Source organism: Callorhinus ursinus, unplaced genomic scaffold (assembly GCF_003265705.2).
Source record: "Callorhinus ursinus isolate GAN/ISIS: 27379988/994484 unplaced genomic scaffold, GSC_fseal_2.0 scaffold19, whole genome shotgun sequence".
Lineage (NCBI taxonomy): Eukaryota > Metazoa > Chordata > Mammalia > Carnivora > Otariidae > Callorhinus > Callorhinus ursinus.
The window spans coordinates 8,709,260-8,734,181 of record NW_027397081.1 but is presented as its reverse complement, the minus strand read 5'-3'; the positions used below and the strand labels follow the sequence as shown (position 1 = coordinate 8,734,181).

Here is a 24,922-nt window from a genome sequence, read left to right as displayed (position 1 = left end):
AAAAGAGATGAAAACTAGAACAAAATATTTGTAATATTTTTAAAGGTTAGAATGGATCACAGAAACCAATTAATCAAAATCTTTCCTTACTAGAGATAAAGGAACCAGGTCCCAGAGGGCTGCAGTGACTTGCCTGGGGTCGCACAGTTACAGTCAGTAGCTTACTAAACTGTATGAGCCACAATGGCAGCAGGGAACAGGTTATTCAGGTCATCATTACATCCCCTAAACCTACAGCAATGCCTGGGAACTCAGTAAGTATTTGTCGACTGATGGTTCCCCTGGAAGGAAAAGTAAAAAATGAAGATAAAAGGAAAGAAAATCCCCCTTGCAATATGACTGCATGTTTTTTCCTGTCTGTAATTCTCCCATCTCTCTCACACAGATGAGGGAATTAAGCAATAGCTTTAATACATAAACATCATGAATACAAGAGAATAAATTATATTCCTTATCTTTGTTTTACTGAATACTTTATTATATTCTCATGCTTAAAAAGTTCTAGTTCATGTTGCCAACTCTTAAACAAGCAGGAAAGTCAATAGGAAATACTCCATTCATGAAGATTAGTGACATTTTCAAATTAAAAACAAATTTAAAGAATAGTGAAATACTTACCAAAAATTTCTCCATTTTTGGCATATTCTGTCACAAGGTATAACATATTTTTGGTCTCCATTACCTATTGATAAAAAATTCCGTATTAGTCTGATAGGAAAGGATTGCAATTCTATTCTACTGAGACTCAACATTCTATGGAGTTACTAAATAAAACTACTAATAAAAGTATCAAATTTATGAATAATTCAGAAGGTGGGTAAGTTTACAAGACTGATAATATCCTTCTGCTAACGATTTGTGAGAAATCTAGATGCTCACTTTTCCAAGCGTGGTCCATGGACCGGCAGCAGCGGCAGCACTGTGCGGGCAAATGTTAGAAATGCAGAATCTCAGGCCCCACCCCGGACCTACTGACACAGAATTTCTATTTTAACAAAAATGTGATTGTTATGCACATTCAAGTTAAAAAATACGAATACAAGTAACAGGAATTTTGAAGATCAACTTTTTACCACCTTCTCACAGACTTTTCTAGCCCTGTGCTATGGGTAGACTTTGATCAAGAATAAGAGAGATAAATAAAATAAAGCTCAGTTTATCAGGCCTGTAGCCTGGATCATCTGGCACAATAGGATATTCCTCCTACTATACTGTGATATTGTTACAAACTACTGTTATTTTAAAATCACTACTCAAAAGCTTCTTCATAACTCCACTGCTAGACATTTTTATTCGTTTTTCTAGGTTCAGAAAGGAAGCATGTCAGTGTGACAAATGATATTTCAACCTATACTGAACCAAAAGAAAATGAATTTATAAGTACAAAATGAGTGAATTTTAGAATCTCTGTAACACCATCCTTTCTGTACTGGCACATAACAATGAAAATTTAACCGTTATCTACTAAAGGGCTGGAAATTGATTTTGCCCTAACATGCAGGTTTAGGACTATTCCCAATCAGGCCAGAAAACTAAGAACTACGTACAAGTGGAGTCTAAATAAGATAAATAGTAAGTCAATTTAACTGTTTGTTTAGCTCAAATACAGATGGAATTCTGTGAATCATGGTAGTTTTAACCTTAGTTTGGCTTATGGTTCATCAGACTTCTAAGGATGTGGATTAGTTTCTTATAAGTATCCTCTTTAGGGGGGAAAAAAAAAGCTTAAAAGGAGAAATACTCTGATATAAATATCACCAAAGAAGCCTTCTGCAGTTTTAGAACTGTTTTTGAGTGGCGCACCATGTTCTCTCATTCTAATAATACTAATGGTCTCTAATGGTCTCCAACGGTCTCCACACCTTTTTAATTGCAAATCTCTATCAGTAACAAGCTGTTTAGCCAAACGTGTATTACACATTCATGTACATGTATATATACACAAACATATGCGTATGTTTATATGAATATAAGCAGATACAAATTACATACTTGTGTCACTGTATAAACACATTATATACATTATAGAATGCACACAAGAAGATAGATATAAAAAGTAAGCACAGAAGTTCTAATATTTTCTTATTATGCCTAAGAGACACTTGTGCTAACCCACGTGAGTGCACATAGTAGTGTGCTAGTATTAGCTCTCTGTGGAAAAAAAAAAGGCCCTAACTTGTAAACAGCTTTCTATGGTGTAAATACTCCCACCATAGCTGATTTTGAGCTACTAACATGTTATTAGTTGGTCTGCAAAACATCTGAAAATTTAACAATCGGTTCTTACAAGCCAGTACAGGCTGAGTCCAGCATACCATTGGGTGTACACATCACACTATGGAGATTAAAGTTATAGGCTAGCATACTGTAACATTTTAGTCTAAAAATAGTTTTCCAATAGGGGTGCCTGGGTGGCTCAGTGCTGGACTCTTGATTTTGGCTCAGGTCATGATCGGTGCTGGACATGGAGCCTGCTTAAGATTCTCTCTCTCCCTCTCCCACCCCCCCCTTACTCTCCTCCCCTCTAAAAAAAGTTTCCTAATATAAGAATTCTACATATTAATGAATAAAGTGTTAAAAAGTTTCATATTACATTATCATTCCTCAATATGAATTACTCTTTAAAAACCAGAGATCTTTTTTTTGAACTATACAAAAAATACAAAAGTGTATTCCAAAGGATAGCAATCCTTTGAACTGTTAAAATAACTGATAATTATTTTAAACACATTTAAATGTAGCACATATCTTAGAGACCCACAGAATAATACCATCTCACTCGTTAAGATGAGATCTTTTTTTTTAAGGCTTATTTATTTTAGAGAAAGAGAGAGAGCACGTGTGGGTGGGGGGAGCGGCAAAGGGAGATGGGGAGAGAATCCCAAGCAGACTCTGCGCTGAGCACTGAGCTGGCCACGGAGCTGGATCCCAAAACTCCCAAGATCAAGACCTGAGCTGAAACCAAGAGTCAGACACTTAACCAACTAAGCCACCCAGGCACCCCGGAGAATATCATCCTTTTAAAAAACACAGTTTACACTTGAAATGGGTACAATTATTTTATAAAAATTGTATCTCAATAAAGTTAATTTTTTAAAAAAATGTCTCCTTTACTTTATCTGACAAAACAACCCAAACAAACATAAGATTTGACTCTAAGTATTACCAAATATGCCACTAAATAATACACTATTTTAACCTTTGTATTTCAGAAAACATTAACTGTATTTTTTTTATTAAGCAAAACTGCCATATCCTCATTTATGGTACCACCACCAAAAGTCAACAGGCTTGAATATCATAAATACACAACTATAAACTTTTTAATTAAACAACTTACAGTGTGGGAGAGAACTTAAAATTAAGCTACTAGTTTTTTATTTCCTAATTTTTTACTTAAATATAGAAAATGGGTACTCAGCTTAACAAAACCCATATAATTATTCCTTTTTCTATGGACTAAAAAAAACTAACATAAAAGAGAAAGATGATGCAAAAGAGAAAACAGGATGTGAGAAGCATGGAGAGGAATAAGGTTACATCCTACCTGATAAAGTTTGATGATGTGAGGGTGGTCTAACATTTTCATTATTTGTACTTCTCGGTAGATTTTCTCAAGGTTCACTGCATCCAGCTGAGATTTATCTATTATTTTTATCGCCACCTGTGTCCCAGGCACAAATAAATACAATTAGTATATGATGGTTAACATTTTCCAGTTAAGAATCTTTTGAATATAGGGCACCTGATACTTTGCCTGTAAGTTCCTAGGACAACAAAAATACTTGAAATTCAATGCTCATTCATTCAACAAGTTATTTCTTAAACATCTACCACATGTGACGCACTGTGGTGATTTTGTTTAGGAGTTATCTTCAGTGTGCTAAGAAGAACCCTGCAGAGTTACTTTAATAGAACATTATTTCTCTTTTAATATAACTGTAATGTTTTACTCCACTTATAAACTGAAGAAATAAAAGCTCACCAGCTTCAACCAGTTATCAGCCTGTTGCAAAGTACCTGTAAATAAATGATCAGCCAAGTAGAAGGCAGGTTCCGCTGTACTAAAATACAGCTTTTCGAGAAAAGCAAGTGATAGATTCCAAAGAATACAGATATAGCTTTCTGGGGGAGGTGGGGAGGTTAAATATATAAAGTATTAAAATCTATTTATATGAAAGATACTAACTGGATTAAACTTTGTTTTTTAAAAGTTATTTATTTATTTATTTGAGAGAGAGAGCGCACACACAAATGGGAGGAGGGGGAAGCACGATCCCCGCTGAGCAGGGAGCCCAACGTGGGGCTCAATCCCAGGACTCTGGGATCACGACCTGAGCCAAAGGGAGACGCTTAACTGACTGAGTCACCCAGGTGCCCCTAAACTTTATTTTAAAAATCAAAGTGCAAAAACTCATCTGTTAGTAATTACACTGGCTTTTGACTTCCTTAAAAGAATCTGATTTTTAAGAATGTGGCCTCTTCCTATCATAACTAGATAGGAACCCAAACCACTCCAAGGTTAACAATTTGAAGGAACTGCATTTGAAGGTGAATATCTAGGTAGTCAAAAATCAAGAATCATGTACCTTTTTCTATGCAATCAAAAAAGAACTTTTTTCTTTTTTTTAAGAAATTGTAGCTATTTGGTTCGGAAATAAGCCTTTTTGATTTAACTAAAATTTTCAGATCACTAGGGACCACTCAAACTTGATTATAACAAGTTCTGAAGAAACTCTAAAATGTACTTCATAGTCTACCAAAAAGTATTCTGAACATAACTCAGTTTTATGTTGTTTCAAGATAATTATTATCAATTATTGTATGTGCTATATATAACAGTTCGATACTTCTAAAAGGTATCCAAGGATATAGGACTCAGCTTGTCAATTCACTTAATTTCTTCAGACTCCTATTTATATAGTTAGTTTTTTCTTCTTTCCTATGGCTGCTTTGTCCTTTGCTGTTACCTCTTAAAGCTCTACTATAAGGTTTATTTCTTACCAATATCTATTTCTAATTTGCTGTCCACAGCTTATTTCCTGATTTGAATTAATTGTAACCCAGAGAAGAACTCAAGCTTCCCAGGGGAAATCAGATTACTAAATATAATGCATAAAATTAAATTTACTACCTAAGAAGAAAGGGGGTAGTTCCTTCTCTGGACAGTAAAGTCCATAGGTTTTGTGATATTTTCATTATGTTTGGTGGTGTATTATTTCCATAATCAAAATATCCTAGAAAGTAAAGGGTACTAAACTTTGCTAGGTAAGGACACTGATCAATATTGTACTTGATATTAAGGACATTATTGGACCACCGCAATATTTATTTAAATTTAAATAGATTTTTAAAAAAGATTTTATTTATTTATTTGTCAGAGAGAGAGAGAGAGAGAACACAAGCAGGAGGAGTGGCAGGCAGAGGGAGAAGCAGGCTCCCTGGGAGCCTGATGTGGGACTCAAACCCAGGATCCTGGGATCATGACCTCAGCCGAAGGCAGCTGCTTAACCAACTGAGCCACCCAGGCATCCCTAAATTTAAATAGATTTAAAGCAACCTCCTCCTCCTCAATTTCATGATATAGTATTATTAGTTACTTTAGGTAAAAGCTGCCAGATAAAAGAATAAGTGTATATTTTAATTTCCCCAATATTCCTTAGGAAGGTAATATGGAGTTTCACAGACACGCTTATTTTGAAGAAAATGTCTTGCCCTCCAAATGCTGGAGCATGTCTAGATATCCCCCTCACCAAAAAAAAAACCTTTTGTAAGGAAATGGGTCAGAACCTATTAATAAAAAGGATATCTTGATTATCATATCTTTAACACTATAATGTTAAAGAAAAACTTTAGACACTAAATTCCAATTAAAGCAAGGTATTACCAAGAGATACCTCATACTCTTTTTTTAAAACCCTGGCCTCAAACAATGAAAAACTGAAAAATACATAAATTATCTAAATAAACCTTAATAAGTCATAAATCTCATTATTCAACTTTTCTCAACCAAAAAATTCTCAAATGACAAAATCAAATTCTCTTCAGTTTTATCTTATAAATATATGAACCACACGTGTACCTACTTATATCTTTACCCTGTTATCCCTTGCTTGTAAGTCTTGTAAGGATTATGAAAAAGTAAAGCACTAAACAAAAAGCAGAGCATGTGTTAGCATGCTCCTTTTAATAGTTAGGGCTTTTATTAATGTGATGTATCACACTGCCTGATTTGCGGATGTTGAACCACTCTTGTAGCCCAGGAATAAATCCCACTTGGTCGTGGTGAATAATCCTTTCAATGTACTGTTGGATCCTATTAGCTAGTATCTTGGTGAGAATTTTTCCATCCATGTTCATCAAAATACCATTAACATTTTTCACAGAGCTGGAGCAAACAATCCTAAGATTTGTATGGAATGAGAAAAGACCCTGAATAGCCAAAGTAACGTTGAAAAAGAAAAGCAAAGCTAGAAGCATCACAATTTCAGACTTCCAAGTTGCATTACAAAGCTGCAATCATCAAGACAGTATGGTACTGGCACAAAAACAGACATAGATCAGCGGAACAGAACAGAGAACCTAGAAATGGACCCTCAATTCTCTGATCAACTAATCTTTGACAAAGCAGGAAAGAATATCCAATGGAAAAAATAGTCTTTTCAAGAAATGGTGCTGGGAAAACTGGACAGTACATGCAGGAGAATGAAACTGGACCACTTTCTTACACCACACACAAAAATAAATTCAAAATGGATGAAAGACCTAAATGTGAGACAGGAATTCATGAAATCCTAGAGAAGAACACAGGCAGCAACCTTTTTGACCTCAGCCGCAGCAATTTTTTGTTAGACATGTCTCCAAAGGCAAGGGAAGCAAAATCAAAAAATGAACTATTGGGACTTCATCAAGATAAAAAGCTTTTGCACAGCAAAGGAAACCATCAACAAAACTAACAGGCAACCTATGGAATGGGAGAAGATATTTGCAAATGTCTTATCAGATAAAAGGCTAGTCCAAAATCTATAATCTATCAAACTCAACACCTAAAGAACAAAAAAATCCAGGCAAGAAATGGGCAGAAGACACGAACAGCCATTTCTCCAAAGACACATAAATGGGCCAACAGACACATGAAAAAATGCTCAACATCACTTGGCATCAGGGAAATACAAATCAAAACCACCATGAGATACCACCTCACACCTGTCAAAATGGCTAAAATTAACAACTCAGGAAACAACAGATGTTGTTGGCAAGGATGTAGAGAAAGGGGAACCCTCTTACACTGGTGCAGCCACTCTGGAAAACAGTATGGAGGTTCCTCAAAAAGTTACAAGTAGAGCTACCTTATGACCCAGCATTTGCACTACTAGGTATTTATCCAAAGGATACAAACATAGTGATTTGAAGGGGCAGCTGTACCCCAATGTTTATAGCAGCAATGTCCACAATAGCCAAACTACGAAAAGAGCCCAGATGTCCATCAACAGATGAATGGCTAAAGATGTGGTGTGTGTGACACACACACACACACACACACACACACACACACACACACACACACACACAATGGAATATTACTCAGCCATCAAAAACAATGAAATCTCGCCATTTGCAACAATATGGATAGAATTAGAAGGTATTAGGTTAAGTGAAAAAAGTCAGTCAGAGAAAGACAAATACCATATGATTTCACTGATAAGTGGAATTTAAGAAATAAAACAGATAAGCATAGGGGAAGGGAAGGAAAAATAAAATAAGATGAAAACTGAGAGAGAGGCAAACTGTAAGAGATGCTGAACTCTAGGAAACAGGGTTGCTGGAGGGGAAATGGTGGGGGGAAGGGATAAGTGGTGATGGGCATTAAGGAGGGAGGGCACCTGATGTAAGGAGCACTGGGTGTTCTATGCAACTAAAGAATCACTAAATTCTACTTCTGAAACTAATAAAAAAAAGAATAAAAAATAAATTGTTAAGGCTTGAAAAAAAAATAGGGCTTGTCTAACTGCTATGAACAAGTAGACCACAAAATGTATAGTGATTCAAACAGAATAGTTTATTTTTTGCTCATAGCAGAATGGGATGGGTGAAGATGCCTCCATGCAGGCATAGGAGGTTTAAGGACGTTTTACTACTTTTCCAGCCTAACAGGAGAAGGAAACTTGGAGGAGCCCTCACAAGAGGTTTTTACAGGCTAGCCCTGAAGTGGCCCATATTATTTCTGTTCACACCATTAGTTAGAACTCAGTCACATACCCATATCTAAATGCAAGAGACGCCGAGAGTCCAGTGATAGGTCCAGGAAGAAGAGGAAACAGTGGATTTTTAGTGTTCGGCTAGCAGTCTTTGGCATATTCTTCCAGGTAATTTCTGAACAATGGGACTCATTACCAAGTACTTCCCAGAAATATAATGATGATGACTTTCACAACTGCACAGTACTTTTTAATTTCCCAAGATACTTTAACATATTTTATCTCATTTATTTCTCAACTTTGTGAAGTAAATGGAACAAGCAGAGCATCCATGAGTTGATGAAACTGAGGATCCAAAGATGTTACATAATCTACAAAAGGTCCTACAGCTCAAGTGAATTAATGGGAAAAACCGCAGGCCTTCAAACTCCAAGTTCAATCTTCCTACTTTTTCAAAGAGCCTCTCTGAGCACCTGTTGTGTGCTCGGAATTATGCTCAGGATACAAAAATGAACAAGATCTGATTCCTACTTTAAAGGAAGTTAATAGATCTGTGAGAACAAAGAGAACACATTTTGGAAAACAAATTTTATCAACGAGAAAAATCTGCACTGGGGGATTTTCCTGATGTGTGTGAAAGTTCCAACATACAAAAGGTTTGTGTTTCAACATTTTAAAGGTAACTGTGAATTTATATTTCTGGGAGTTTACTCTCTGCATCCCTTTTCTACTTAGTTCTCAACATAGTACTAAGGACAAGATCTGCATGGTCACAACAAAGTCAAGCAAGGGACTCTGAAAATTGAAGGATTCCCTTCTCTCTGTTATTCATCTGAATTATTCAACTCTCCGGTTCCTACATATGCATGCAGTATCTTTAAAAAAAAAAAAAAACCTTTAGTGAATTTATGTAGAGACAGAAAAATTTATATTCCTTCTGCTAGGGGATAAAAGGAAGGTTTCCTATACAACTTTGGAGGCCATACATAAACTAGAATGACTGCTACCAAACTAAATCTCATGTAAAAGTAGCAACAGTGAATATTCAACCTCAGAAATAGGAAAAAGTGAATTAAAATAAAATATCTAATATAATATTATGTAGATTTATCAAGAAATATCCTTTCCACTTATATTTACAAAGATTAAAAGGTAAACACCCTTGTGGGCTTAGGTTCAACAAGATGGCCACTTTTATATATTGCTGGTATGACTATAAAATAGGTTATAATTTTTCTGAAAGGTATTTTGGCAATTTTTATCAAGAACCTTAAAAATCATCTATCTCGGGGTCCCTGGCTAACTCAGTCGGTAAAGCATGTGACTCCTGATCTCGGGATTGTGAGTTTGAGCCCCACATTGGGTGTAGAAATTATTTAAAAATAAAAATCTCAAAAAAAAATTAGGCTAAAAAATAGTCATCCATCCTGAGGGAGTTCTGGGAAGATGTACCATCTTCCTAGTAGACGTATCCTGAGCTTACCTTGTCCCATGTATACAACACCAAGATAACAGCCACATCAGTGCCACTAACTCTGAAAACAACCCAACGACTGGCAGAAAAATCAGTCAAGGGATTCACAAAATAGAAGGATGGCCATCATATACATAAAATGTGTGTGGGGTGGGTAGAGAGTAAAAATTTAGTGCTTTTAGAATGGGTTCAAAGTTAAGCAACCATCAACTTAATATAGACTGCTATATGCATAAGATGTCATATATGAATCTAATGATAACCATAAATCAAAAACCTATAACAGATACATAAAATATAATGAGAAAGGAATCCAAGCATAATACTAAAGAAACCATAGGGAAGAGAGCAAGACAAGAAGAAAGGAAGAGAGAACTATAAAAACAACTATAAAACAAGTAACAAAGGGCACCAAGTACCTACCTATTGATAATTACTTTAAATGCAAATAGACTATTACCCCAATCAAAAGGCACAGGGTGACTGAAAGGATAAAAAAGCAAGACCCATCTATATGCTGCTTACCAGAGACTCCCTTCAGACCTAAAAACACATTCAGATTGAAAGTGAAGGGATGGAAAAAACATTTAACATGCAAAGAGAAGCAAAAAGAAAGCTGGGGTAGCAATACTTACATTGGATAAAATAGACTTTATAATACAGAGTAACAAGAGACAAAGAAGGACACTACATAACCATAAAGGGAACAATCCAACAATAAGATATAATAGTAAATATTTACGCATCAAGTATGGCAGCAGCCAAATACATAAAGCAATTATTAACAGACATAAAGAAATCAATAGTAATACAATAATAGTAAGAGACTTTAAGACACACATCAATGGACAGATCATCCAAACAGAAATTCAACCAGGAAACGGTGGCTTTAAATGACACATTGGACCAGATGGATCTAACAGATACATTCAGAACATTTCATCTAAAAACAGTGGAATACACTTTTTTTTCAATTTCACATGGAACATTCTCCAGAATAGATCACATGTTGAGCCACAAAATAAGTCTCAACAAATTAAAAAAGACTGAAATCATATCATGCATCTTTTCCAACCACATCGGTATGAAACTAGAAATCACACACATGAAAAAATCTGGAAAGAACACAAATACATGGAGGCTAAATAAACTGCTACTGATAACAATAAATGGGTCCAACAACACATCAAAGAGGAAATCAAAAAATACATGGAGACAAATGAAAATGAAAACACAATGGTCTGAAATCTTTCAGATGCAGGAAAAGCTTGTCCTAACAGGGAAGATTATAGCAATACAGGCCTACCTCAAGAGGCAAGAAAAATCTCAAACAACCTAACCTTATACTGAAAGGAGCTAGAAAAGGAACAAAGCCCAAAGCCAAAAGTAATAATAATAATAATAATAATAATAATAAAGATTAGAGCATAAATAAATGAAATAAAGACTACAAAAACAGTAGAAAGGATAAATGAAACCAGGAGCTGGTTCTTTGAAAAGATCAACAAAACTGATAAACCCTTAGCCAGACTTAAGAAAAAAAAAGGTGAGAGAGACAACTCAAATAAATAAAATCAGAATTGAAGGAGGAGAAATAACAACCATCACCAGAGAAATACAAAGAATTATAAGAGATTATTATAAAAAGTTTTATGCCAACAAATTAGATAATCTAGAAGAAATGGATAAATTCCTGGAAACATATAACCTTCCAAAACTGAATCAAGAAGAAAGAGAATGTTTAATAGACTGATTACTAGCAATGAAATTCAATCAGTAAAAAAAAAAAAACAAAACCAAAAAGACTCCCAACAAACAAAAATCCAGGACCAGATGGCTTCACAAGTAAATTCTACCAAACATGTAAAGAGTTAATACCTATTATTTCTCAAACTATTCCAAAAAAACAGAATAGGAAGGAAAACTTCCAAATTCATTCTAAGAGGCAGCATTACCCTGACACCAATACCAGATAAAGACACTACAAAACAAAACAAAAGAAACAAAAAAACAGCCTACAAAAACTACAGGCCAATATCTCTGCTGAACACAGATGTAAAAATATTTAATGAAATATGGGCAAACCAAATTAAACAATACATTAAAAATTATTCACCATAATTAACTGGGATTTATTCTAGGGATGCAAAGGTGATTCAATATTCATCAATCAACATGATACATTACATTAACAAGAGAATGGATAAAAACCATATCATCATCTCAATAGATGCAGAAAAAGCATCTGGCAAAGTATAACACCCATTCATGATAAAAACTTGCAACAAAACAGGTTTAGAGGGAACTACTTCAACATATTAAAGGCCATATATGACAAACCCACAGCTAACATCATACCCAATGATGAAAAACCAGGAGCTCTTCTTCTAAGATCAGGAAGAGGACAAGCATGTCCATTCTCACCACTTTTATTCAACACAGTACCGGAAGTCCTAGCCATAGCAATCAGACACAAAATGAAAGGCATCCAAATTGGTAAGAAGTAAAACTTTACTATTTGTAGATGACATACATTATACAGAAAACTCTAAAGACTTCACTAAAAAAATTCAGTAAAGTTCAGTAAAGTCATAGGATATGAAATTAATATGCAGAAATCTAGTGCATTTCTATACACTAATAATGAAATAAAAGGAGAAATTAGGAAAACAATCCACTTAACAACTGTGTCAAAAAGAATAAGCTACCTAGGACTAAACTTAACCATGGAGGTGAAAGACCTGTACTCCCAAAACTATAAAACACCCATGAAAGAAAAACTGAAGACAATATAAACAAATGGAAAGATATTCCATGCTCATAGACTGAAGAATCAATGTTGTTAAAATGTCTACACTATACTACCGAAAGCAATCTACAGATTTAATGCTATCCCTATCAAAATACCAGTAATATTTTTCACAGAACTAGAACAAAAACCCAGAACAAAAACTAGAACAAGACCCCAAAAAGTCAAAGCAATCTTTTTTTTTTCAATTTTTATTAACATATAATGTATTATTTGTTTCAGGGGTACAGGTCAGTGATTCATCAGTCTTACACAATAGTCAAAGCAATCTTGAAAAAGAAAAACAAAGCTGGAGGTATCACAATCCCAATTTCAAGATATACTACAAAAGTTGTAGTAATCAAAACAGTATGGTACTGGCACAAAAACAGACACACAGATCAATAGAACAGAAGAGAGAGCCTAGAAATAAACCCATGCTTATATGGTCAACTACTCTACAACAAAGGAGGCAAGAATATACAACGGTGAAAAGACAGTCTTTTCAACAAATGCTGGGAAAACTGGACAGCTACATGCAAAAGACTGAAACTGGATCACTTTCTAACACCATACACCACCCCCCAAAAAACCCCTCAAAATGGATGAAAGACCTAAATGTGAGACCTGAAACCATAAAAAACCAGAAGAGAGCACAGGCGGTAATTTCTCTGACATCGGCCATAGCAACATTTTTCTAGATAGTTCTCCTTTGGCAAGGGAAACAAAAGCAAAAATAAACTATTAGTACTAAACCAAATAAAAATTTTGCACAGCAAAGGAAACCAACAATAAAACCAAAAAGGCAACCTACTGAATGGGAGAAGATATCTGTACATGATGTATCTGTTAAGGGGGTAAGATCCAAAATATATTTAAAAAACTCATACAACTCAACAAAAAAACAAACCAATTAAAAAATGGGCAGAGGACTTGAATAGACATTCTTCCAAAGATGACATCCAGATGGCAAACAGACACATGAAAAGATGCTCAACATCACTCAACATCAGGGAAATGCAAATCAAAATCACAACGAGTTATCACCTTACACTAGTTGGAAAAGGTAAAATCAAAAAGACAAATAACAAGTGTTGGTGAGGATCTGGAGAGAAAGAGACCTTCAGGCACTGTTGGTGGGAATATAAACTGGCAAGGCCACTGTGGAAAACAGTATTGAGGTTCCTCAAATATTAAAAATAGAAATACTATATGATCCATTAATTTCACTAATGGGTATTTACCCAAAGAAAACAAAAACACGAAATTTGAAAAAAACATATATGCAGCCATATGTTTATTACAGTATTATTTACAATAGCCAAGATATGGCTCCACCCTTTCCCACATGAACACACACACACACACACACACACACAGACACACACAGAATATTATGGAATATTATGCAGCCATAAAAAAGGTATCATGCCATTTTGGACTTGGTTGGATCTGAGGATGATACTGTGCTAAGGGAAATAAGTCAAACTGAGAAAGACAAATATCATATGACTCCATTCATAAGTGGAATCTGAAAAAAATACACAAAAACAAATGAATAAACAACAAAAAGCAGAATCAGACCTATAAATACAGAGAACAAATTGATGGTTGCCAGAGGAGAAGAAGGTGGGGCATTGGGCAAAATGGGTGAAGGGGAGAGGGAGATACAGGGTTCCAGCTATGGAATGAATAAGTCACAGGAATAAAAGGCACAGTATAACAAATACAGTCAATGATATAGTAATAGCAACATAATGGGACAATATAACATCAGATGATGGCTACACTTGTGGTAAATGTAGCATAATGTATAAACTTGCCAATTCACTAAGTTGTACCCTTGAAAATAATGTAGAACTGTGTATCAACTATACTCAAAAAAATTAAAAAGAGTACACTTATTGTGGTGAGCACTGAGTAATGTATAGAATTGTTGAATATGTTGTACACCTTAAAGTAATAAAACACTGTGTGTAAACTATATCTCAATAAAGAAAAAAAACCACCCATCCCATTTAGCCTAAGGATTCTACTTCTGAGAAATTATTTGAAGGAAATAACCTGAAACGATGGTAAAGACTTATTTGTAAATATATTCAGTGAATATTATTTGTAATATAAAAATAGAAACAGTAAGTGGGAAGTAATTATGTGAATTACAGTAAGCTTATGTTATGATGGTTATACAGCTATTAGAATAGTTTTTCTTAATAATATAAAGGATTGCTTAGACTATAATATTAAATTAAAAAACCAGTATTTGAGCTCAGTCTCAACACAAGGTATGTATAGAAAAAGACCAGGAAAAACTAGATATAACTATGACAAAAATGTTATTAGTGGGTGAAAAAATTGTGGACTATTTTTCTGCTTTATACTTTTCTGTGCAATTTTTCTTCAATGAACATGGATTACTTTTTTAATAGGAAAAACAAAAAATGAAGTTATTATATTTATCAAATATGCTAACTTTTCCATCTGTGAAATTTTAGTCATTTTCATTTTATTTTCTAAATTCTCTATAAAATGGCTATATTTTTTGCTAAAATGTAAATATTAATGAAGACTACATACAGAGAAATGTTTCCAACAAAGTAAAAAATAATACATACAAAAGTAAGAATATATAAAATACAAATTTGTACAGAAGACAAGGGATTAAATGTATGAGCAGAAATGAAATAGTGTTAAGCTGATGGATGAAAGATTTTTTTTCACTTTTCAAAATGCAATTTAATGGTAATTTATCCTGTCTTTAACAAAAATTGCTTTTCACTTCTCATTAAAGAAATATTCATCTCACGCACTTAAAGAAACCACACCATAAAAGTAGCTTGGGGGACTTTATAAGGAAGTTACACAACAAGAGCAGTACTTCTAGTAACAAATCAGAAGGGATTAACATATGCTTGCTGTCTCAGGTAATATTTGCTTCAGCGCTATTTACCACTCTGAAGTACCAAAGAGTATTATTCTTACCACACAATTAGATCTTCAAGATAAACATTAAATGTACTTTACAAGCTCATACATCAAATCATGGGTGGAATTAGAACATTTGACCGACAAGTCAATGTGACTGAGTGGTCCTACAAAAAAAGGGTTTCTGAAAGCAGTAAAAGTCAATAGTAAAACATGGAGTTCTCTAGTTATCTTTTAAGTATAAATAAACTACAATTTTTTTCCAGTTTAAAATTGACTTTTATTTTTTAAAAAGATTTTACTTATTTACCTGAGAGACAAAGAGAGCACAAGCGAGGGTGAGGAGAGGCAGAGGGGGCCCACTCCCTGCTGAGCATAGAGACCAACTCAGGCTGGAACTCAGGACCCTGAGACCATGACCTGAGCTAAAGTCAAGAGGCAGACACTTAATCGACTGAGCCACCCAGGCACCCTAAAACTGACTTTTAAAAATGTAGGAATTTATATAATGCAATAAATCCTCATGAAGATTTAATTTCTCTTTTCCAATGGTGAATAAGGAAAACAGACTGGAGAAAAGGTAAATGTCATTACATTTTTAGATCCATAGAAATTGAACCAAGGATTAAGACTATAAAAGAAACGATTAAAAAATATTCTATCTTAAAAATTATTTAAACAAATCATCAAAAATGACAACTCAATTTAAAAAATGCCTGGGTGGCTCAGTCTGTTAAGTGGTTGCTTTCGGCTCAGGTCAGGATCCCAGCTCCTGGGATCGAGTTCCGCATTAGGTTCCCTGCTCGGTGGGGAGTCTGCTTCTCTGCCCCTCCCCTGGATCGTGCTCCCTCTCTCTCTCTAATAAATAAAATCTTAAAACAAACAAATAAAAAAAACCCAAAAAACAAAAAATGGTCCAAAGGACAAAAAACAATTCACAAAAGAAATAATAGTCATCTTTATAAAACTATGCACTCAAAGGAAAAATGTTAAATCAGAAATGTTAATTAAAATAAAAAAATACTACTCTCTCCTATCAACTGGGAAAGATTTAAAAAATAATAGTCCTGGCAAATGCTTTCTTCCTGGTGAAAATTAACAGGTGTGACTTTTCTAGAGGATAATTTGGCATCTCATGCCATAAGATGTAGATATAAGGACATATTCCTTGACCCAAGAATTGCACTGCCATGGGATTACCCTGAGGGAATAATCAGTTAAGCGCACAAAGATATATATACATATATATATAGGAATGCCCTCTGAAACATTACCTTAGAGAAACAGCAAAAGAGAGAAACAGTCTAAATGTTCAATAATAGGAAATTGATGAAATAAAATACAATCATATGTAAGAACGCTATTTAACGATGCTTTAGACTTTCTTTAACTCGGGGAAATGTTAACACATTAAATAAAAAAACATATAGATGACATCAATTTTCATTACTAACATGTAAAATATATGTGAATAATGAAGAGGATATGAACCAAATATTAATAGTGGTGATCTCTTGGTCTGAATGGTGGCATTAAGAACGTTTATTTTCTTGAGTTTTTCAACAATATCTACAATGAACATGCATACTTTTGTAATGGGGAAAAAAACAAATACTATGTTTATCTTAGAGAAAAACTTAAAACAAATTTTAGCATTTTTCAGTCTAATTCATCCAAGATTTATCACTTTAACTATTTGAAGTATTTTAAAAATGTTTTCTAAATGAGGAACTTCTGATGAAATCCCTAAATGTAATTGTCTTTCATTCTTCTAATAATCTCAAACTGGATATAGGGATTTCTCGCTATTTCTCCTTGAAGGGTGGGAAAGCAATCTCCATAAATGTTCTGAATAAAGGCATATAAATACATTAAAAACTTTTTTCAAAAAATATGGAGGTAGAAGACAGAAGAGGTGCTAGGTACACTAAATAGGAAAGAACGGTATCTTAGTGAATTTCTGGAATCCATTTGGCTCCAAGGAAACTGACTCTACCATCAGCAGTGGCCCATAAGTCAAATGTCATCATATGAATCCAGGAATGGAGGCCAGTTTCAGTTATTTCCAAATAAATGTTTTCTTAATTGCCAGATACTGAGAGAGAATTTCCCAGTGGAATCAAAATCAGAACGCATTAAACTCTGTTAAAGTTAAAAATTTCTACAGAATACAAAAATTTACACAACTTTTATTTTGGATGTTTGTCCCCAACCACTCCCCAGAAAGAACAGATCATTTTGAGCAATATTTAGCAGAATAATTTGTCAAATATTATTTGTCTGGGGTGCCAAGAAACTAGAAAACAGTTTCTAATATAGCACATATATTCCATGACAAATATAGTTTTCATTTCAACACACTATAAAGACCATATATAGGCCCAGATACAAATAATAGTGATTAAGTTATCTGATAACCAGTCCTTCTGTCGTACACAGTATAGCTGCTTCTTGAAATATGGACTATTTCAGAGCACAAGATTAATACCAAGACTACTGAGAGGAGTCCTAAAACTTGAAAGCAATATATAAAATTCAAATGTATTAAAAAAATAAGTTCTCGTCAAGAAACACTGTAATCAGAATATAATATTCTTTTTGTTTGTATCCTCCCTCTAAAAATGCAATTTTGATACTTTAACTCTTTGGAAAACTTTAAAAAATACTTACATTAAGGAAGTAAAGAATTATGCCTAAACCTAAAAACCCCAAAATGCACACAGAAAGCTTTTCAGTGAACAAAAGCAGTCTTCAGAATGTCCTTGCTATCAATTTTGCATTCCAGGTTCTCTTAAGGATAACAAAGTAGCCCAACACCAACATGCCCTTTTAATAAGGTAATTTTCAGAACTTCTGTGAAACAGCTTTAAGATTCTATGGACCACACACTTATATGCTCTTTAAGCACTATATGAGATATGGTATTGAGGAAAATACAATTACCTGTCACAGAAAAGATCTGAAAATAACTAATGGTTACCCTGGGGTGGTGATATTATGGGTAATTTTTTTCATTTATCTATACTTTAAAATTTTTCAATATAAACATGATCAATTTGATAATATATATTACTCCTTAATGTGACAATAGTATCTTCTCACTTGATAATTTCCTTTCTAGGAATTTACCTCCAAATCCCACTCCCTCTTCCTGCCCCTCCCCTGGAAAAAAACGCAAAGAGTTACATACACAAATATTATTCACTGCAAATTATTTACTGTAAGTGAAAACTGGAAATGTTCAATAATAAGAAAATTATTCAATAGGATAGAATTCATCTACAAGGTAGAACACTATGCAGCTATTAAAAACGTTTTATAAAGTTATATATAATAAGCAAAATATGCTATACAATAAGTGGAAAAGAGGATGTAATTTATGTAAGTGTATACAGCATATGATCTCATTTATGGAAAATAAATAATAATAATAAAAAGACTAGAGGGAAATATGCCATGAGAATGATTTACTCCCATTGGTGGGGGAATTGCACATGTACTTTTTGTGCACTATATTCTTCTTTATATTTTCTATAGTAAGACTCTTTAATAGAAAACAAAAACAACTTAAGGGTACAAATGACTTCTTTGGAATTTTATTTAACAGACAAAAACCAACAAAAAAATTAGCCACACAATTGGAAAGAAAAATTCTTTGCTAGCACAGATTTGATAAAATAAAACACTACTCAAGGACATTCACAGCATAGCAAACGAGCAACCACTATTGCCTAAAATAGTTTAACAGTCTAAATGCTATTATTCTTTTCCCATTATGCTAATTTTATAAAATTAGCTGCTCTAATTCATAAACCACAAACCAACACTACAAAGCTTTTCTGAAGTATTATATTAGGAAGCTGGATTCTATCACCACCTGCCTTCCCTTTTGTGTGCAAAATTTACATAGAGATCTAACATGAGAATACGGCTTCAGATGATGATGTAATTATACTTCTTAAACAATGTTAAGCTATTTGATAGATTAAACCAAAATGAAGATCTCTTTGTGTGTACTGATTTTTCTTTTCCTAAAAGGCAAACAGTCTTGGATCTCCCATCTCTGTAGAAAATACATCATTCTTCAGTGATTCAGAACAAGGGACAGAGAAGAGCCAAGTAAAAATAACAGGGTCCAATTGTTTACCACAGAGACGTTTCAACTAAGCCCTAAAATTTACCTTGGGTTCAGACTTGGGAAGAAAGACCTCTAAGTTTTAACACACAAACTTACATTGACGTTAAACCATACCATACTGAAGAAATTTCTCTAAGAAGTATAATCATGATATTTAGCTGATATTGCTCTTTATACCACTTTAATTGTTCTCACTGTAATACTGTAGTACGTTCAGCAGTGAGAACCTAAAATAATGTTAAATAAAACTTTAAGGTTTCCACCAGCCATCTTATTTACAGTATTTGAGATAGTTGTATTTATTGAAGACAGAAATATTTATCCAATGAATGAAGATAATAAACACTGCTTTAAAAATCCTTATTAATAGTATACTTCAAGAAACAATTTTATAGGTGCTGTTGCTAAACAATTCTTAATGCAAATTACCACAAAAATTCACAAAGCAACTTTGCAAAACTTCAGATCTACAAGAACCTTTCTCTTCATTAATTACCCTATTTCCCTCATTCCTCTCAACTTTAAAAAATTTCCACTCACACCAAATTACCAGGGATACTCACCCATCTTAAATTCACATTATTTCTTTTTATATGTTAAAGACACCTTCTTTTGAAAAGCAAAAGGAGATGGGTTCTATGGACTAGAAATTTAGCTTTTCAAGTAAATCATTTTACACATGTATACTAGGATCTGAGTGATCTTTCAGGATCCGACCTGTGCCTTCGATTACAAATGCATTGATGTCAGTATCTGATGGCTAAACCACGGTACTACTCCACAGTGCCCCCTAGCTCCACCAGATATATCAGTTTAAAAGGGACACGGTTTGAACTGTCAACTTCAAGAGAAAGTGTCACTCATTACCAGCTCACCTAAACAGTTCTTAAAGAGATACCCTAGTATCTAAATTTGGCCTAATAAGTAACAGCTGAATTAATTAAATCTTGTGACCAATACTGATAAAAGCTGATGAGAAAAAGAATTATGAACTAATGGGTTTGGAATTCAACCACATAAAAACGTTCAGAAGTTCTGTAAGAAGCTTTCTTTAATGCACAATTTGTTTGATTTTTGGAGTCATCAAGCAAGGACTCACATAAAAATACACATTAAAAATGCCTTCTTTTATGCAGTTTATGGGGAAATAGCATGGCATTAGGCCATGGTTCTTTAGAGGAATGGAGTCAATTTCTTCATTTTCAGAAATGCTGGGATCAAGATTAAGTAATCTCACTACAGTCACATTATTTATCGTTACAAACTTAGTATAATTGCTAACAATGGTAAATTTATGAGAGAAAATTTGTGACCTTGGTCCTGATGCTATAAAATAGTCAGATTTGGAACGCCTCACCTTTAGCAGGGGAGGACAAAAAGTAAAGATGACACGATGAACATATGCCCCTACTTTTTGGAAATGGATTCCTTCACATCAAGCAAAACTTCCAAGAACAGCAGCAACAAAAATCACTCAAGTTTTCAAATGTCCTTCACGTCACATAACCATTCCGGAAACCCAGTCCTACGTTCCTGCATGTTCAACCTCTGGCACATTCGCACTAATTAAGGGGGAAATCAACGGAGTAGGATGAAAACTGAGGGAAAGAAGAACCAGAAAAAGGACGAAACTCCAGAACAACGACAATAAGGCAGGGTAGAGTACGTCAAAAACACAACGGTTTATTCTAAAGAATGGTTTTGTTTCCACTGTCTTTCTGAAGTATTTAATTTGCACGTCCTAAAATAGAGACCCTGAGGAGAGCAGCTTGAGGCAGGGAAAGGAAGGGGGGCGGGTTAGGTAAGAAGAGAGACTTGGGAGAAAATATGTACGGTGCATCAGAATGTGCGGCGGAGTGGGGGATGCTGGCTGGGTTCACCGCCAGGCAGCACTTGAGGGCTTTAGGAGTAGAGAGGCAGAACCAGATGTGGCTTAAGGCACGCGCCCTCGCCACCAGCACGCACACCTGGCCAAGGGACAGCCTGGGCGAAGCGAGACCGAGCCCCCAGCTGTGCAAGCGCAGAGATGACCATTTTAACCAGTTCTATTGTCTGGAGTATTAGATGGAAATGCCTCAGGCACGAGATCAAGCTAGCCTGACACCAAATCAGAGACGCTGTCGGGCAAAAGGAGGGAGAGAAGATGGACAATGGCCGTCCGGGCATTCCCAGCCACCGGGGGGCCCCTTCCCCGCGGAGCCGGGGAGGGGCGCCGCGGTCACCGGGGCCGCGCGATGCCCTGTCCCGGGAGTCCGAGCGCAGGCGGCCCCTTCCCCGGGGCTGGCGACGTCCCTCATCGCGCAGCCCGCGAGCACCCAGACTTCCCCTCCCACCCCACCCCCAGCTCAGAGCAGGGAAGACGCGGAACTTGGGCTCCGGAGCGGAGGCCACAGATCAGGTCACGGCCCGGGTGGGAGGTTCTGGGAGAAATTCCGTGCGGCCACCGGGGGTGGCGTAGAGAAGGCAAGGCTCGGGCCGGTCGGGTTTCCAACTGGACGACACCTCGGGTCGAGGTGACCGGGCCCCGAGCCCTTCGGCGCTCACCGACCCCCCTGCACCTCCCGGGTCCTCACAGTCCCAGGCCCTTCGCCTCAGCTAGAGACCCGGCCTCTCTGCTAGACTCAGCAACCCCCCCAACCCCGTCGCAGCCGCCCCTCCCGGCCAACAGCTCCTCTCTCCCGGACCCTCGCCTCGGACGCTCCCGCCGAGCCCCGGGCCGCACCTCGGTCTTGGTGATCCGGTGCCGCCCCAGCTTCACCACAGCGAAGTTACCCTTGCCCAGCGTGCCCTCGATGTCGTAGAACCCCACCCGGACCGGCCCGCGCTGCAAGTGCTTCGGGCCATCCGCCATGACCATGCTGGGCCCCGCTGCTAGACACGGCGGACTGGAGCGCGGGCTGGCGGGCCGGCGGCGCGGCTTGGCTCCGGCGACGCCGCTCCCCTCGCTCCCTCGCTCGGTCCCTCCCGCTCGGCTGGGCCCAGCCAGGCGCGCGCCGCCGCTGACGTGCGCCGACGTCAGGGGGCCGGGGCAGGGGGGCGGGGGCGGGACCGGGCCTCGATTGGTCACCATGGCGACCGGAGCACCGCCGACGTCGGCTGGAGGGAGGGAGGGAGGGAGGGAGGGAGGGAGGGAGCGAGGGAAGACGGGCGGGGCCTGGACGGCGCGTTCTTTTCGGACTCAGGCGCCCCTGGTTCTCCGCAGCCTTGCAGCTGATAGGGGCGGGGTCACCTCCGGGCCCGCCCAGTGCCTCGGCCACCCAGCCGAAGGGCAAGAGCGAGCCCTGGTGGGCGGAACGGAGGGCTGCAGCGACCTGGACTGGCTCTGCAGTCTCCTTGCCCCGCAACAGCGTTCTCCGCCTACCTGGGGGCCTTCCCGCCAAAACCTCTCACCTGAGACTGCAGTGCGCCGGCAAATTTGGCACCTGCAAAGAGCTGTGGTTGAGCAACCCATTGCTCACAGGCTCCTTTCTTCGCATCCCTTTCTCATCTGTTTCTATATAAATCGCTCCACATTTTGATGTCTCTGAGGAATCATTCTGACAGTAGCACGGTCGCTTACAGACGCAGAATGTCAGCGCTTGAAGAGACACTAGAGATCACTTAACCCAGGGATTTGGAGCCTCACATGTGCTTCAAAGCCTCAACGTCCCTAAAATGTATGCGAATTTTTCCTTCTTTGAGATTGTCTCTGGAGAGATGGGACTGTAGCTTTTAGCAGATTCGCAAACGTGTTGGTGACCCTGAAAAAGGTTAAGAAATACTTTACCTTATCCAATTTCTTTTCAGATGATGAATCAAACCCCAAGGAATGAAGGCAATTGCCAGGGTCATGCAGGTGAGGGTAGAGTTAGGACTGCAAATCACCACACGCCAGTCTTCTATGTGGTGGCCCAAGGAAACAGGAACAGCGTCATTTTCATATTTTGAAATACATTACATGCCTCCACGTCTTGCTTTCTAAATGCCAATCTCTACTGAAAGGAACCAGACTCTGGAGAAATGGATGATTCAAAGGCAAAAAGAGGGAAAGTATAAAATGCCCATGAAGATCTCGTGCCAGAAAGCAAGATTTTCAGAGTGATGGAGAACAAGTCAACAGGAAGCAGGAACCAGCTTGAAGCTACCTCTGCTTACCCAAACTGGGACACTTTGAGCATCACCAGTGAATAATGACTAAAATGGATTATAACACAATGAATTTCAGAAAAGAATACAAAAGTGCATATTTATTCTTAAAATATTAAATAAATAAATACAAAGGCCGGAGAGGAGAAATAACTCTTCTTGACAACTAAGACACTGGAGGAAATGGCAAAATTAAGAAATCACCATTTTGCAACCCTTATGGTAATAATTGATTTAGATAGGGAATTATCTATCAATAGATCTTAAAATCATAAAATAGTTGTTAAAATCACTGAGACAGGATGTTTACATACTCTCACAGTATCCTTAGATTTCTTATTCATTACAAAGTGGTAAAAATGGCCCCTTTACAGTGGAGAAATCTAACAGACACCACCCTAACCAAATGATCAAAGTTAATGTCACCAGTTATGGGATAAAATGATATGATGTGCCTTCTGACGTGAGATACTGAGAAGAATACGGTATCTCTTACATAGTATCCCAGTCAAAAAATCCATATTCTGAATCTAATCACAAAGAAACAATCAGAAAAATGCAAACTGAGAAATACCCTACTCATCCACCAGCCCATACTCTTAAAAAAAGGTCAGTGTCATGAATGATAAAGAAAAGGCTGAAAACCTGTTATGGATTTAAGGGATTAAAGAGACATGTCACTAAATGCAACATGTAATCCTGGATTGGGAGAAAAGTGCTATAAAGGAATGGTTTCAGGACAATTGTTGAAATTTGAATATGGATTGTATATTAGATGAATATTTTATTTTTATTTACATGTTAAGCCTCTTGAATTTCATAATTGTGGTTATGAAAAAGCATACCCATGTTAAGAGATACACACTGAAGTATTTAAGGATGAAAGTTTTTGATATATGTAATTTACTCTCAAATGGCTTAGAAAAGATAGATAATGTGGCAAAATGATAAAACTAGATAAAGGCTATGTGGTAGATATCGCGTTGTTCTTGCAACTTGTTTCAATTTTTTTAATGAAAATTAATATATGTGTATATGTATATATTTTATTAATTTAATACTTTTTGTGTAAGATCGGCTGGTTCTTGGGCCCTCCACCTGCTCACTGTGCTTCCGTCCTGCACTCTCCCCAAGCAATACATTATTCTGCTGTGAATTATGTTGTTTGCAAAAGTGAGGAGGGTGAGGCGAGATTTCTGGATTGATGAGGGTAGTAGGAGGGTTTGTCTAACTAGCCAGAAGCCCACATATATACCCTAACTCAAAAAGAGTTC

The 24,922-nt window shown here is 36.7% G+C and overlaps 1 protein-coding gene and 1 pseudogene across 8 annotated transcripts in view; both read right to left on the bottom strand.

The window, feature by feature from the left end:
- Nucleotides 1-22,527, bottom strand: part of SIK2 (salt inducible kinase 2) — a 121,767-nt gene extending 99,240 nt beyond the window's left edge. The window contains exons 1-4 of one of the 8 annotated variants that reach the window (XM_073903728.1): nt 22,246-22,266; nt 3,548-3,664; nt 880-968; nt 619-682 (exon numbers count right to left, since the gene is read on the bottom strand). In XM_073903728.1, coding sequence (XP_073759829.1) covers nt 619-679 — 61 coding nt within the window. In that variant the 5' untranslated portion in view covers nt 680-682; nt 880-968; nt 3,548-3,664; nt 22,246-22,266. Of the gene's footprint in view, nt 1-618; nt 683-879; nt 972-3,547; nt 3,665-20,086; nt 20,284-22,245 lie in introns of those variants that run through there. The other 7 variants (XM_073903729.1, XM_025893659.2, XM_073903727.1 and 4 more) reach the window with 7 other exon arrangements.
- LOC112840328 (DNA primase large subunit pseudogene) overlaps nt 1-24,922 on the bottom strand; it is a 122,262-nt pseudogene that overhangs the window by 72,259 nt on the left and 25,081 nt on the right.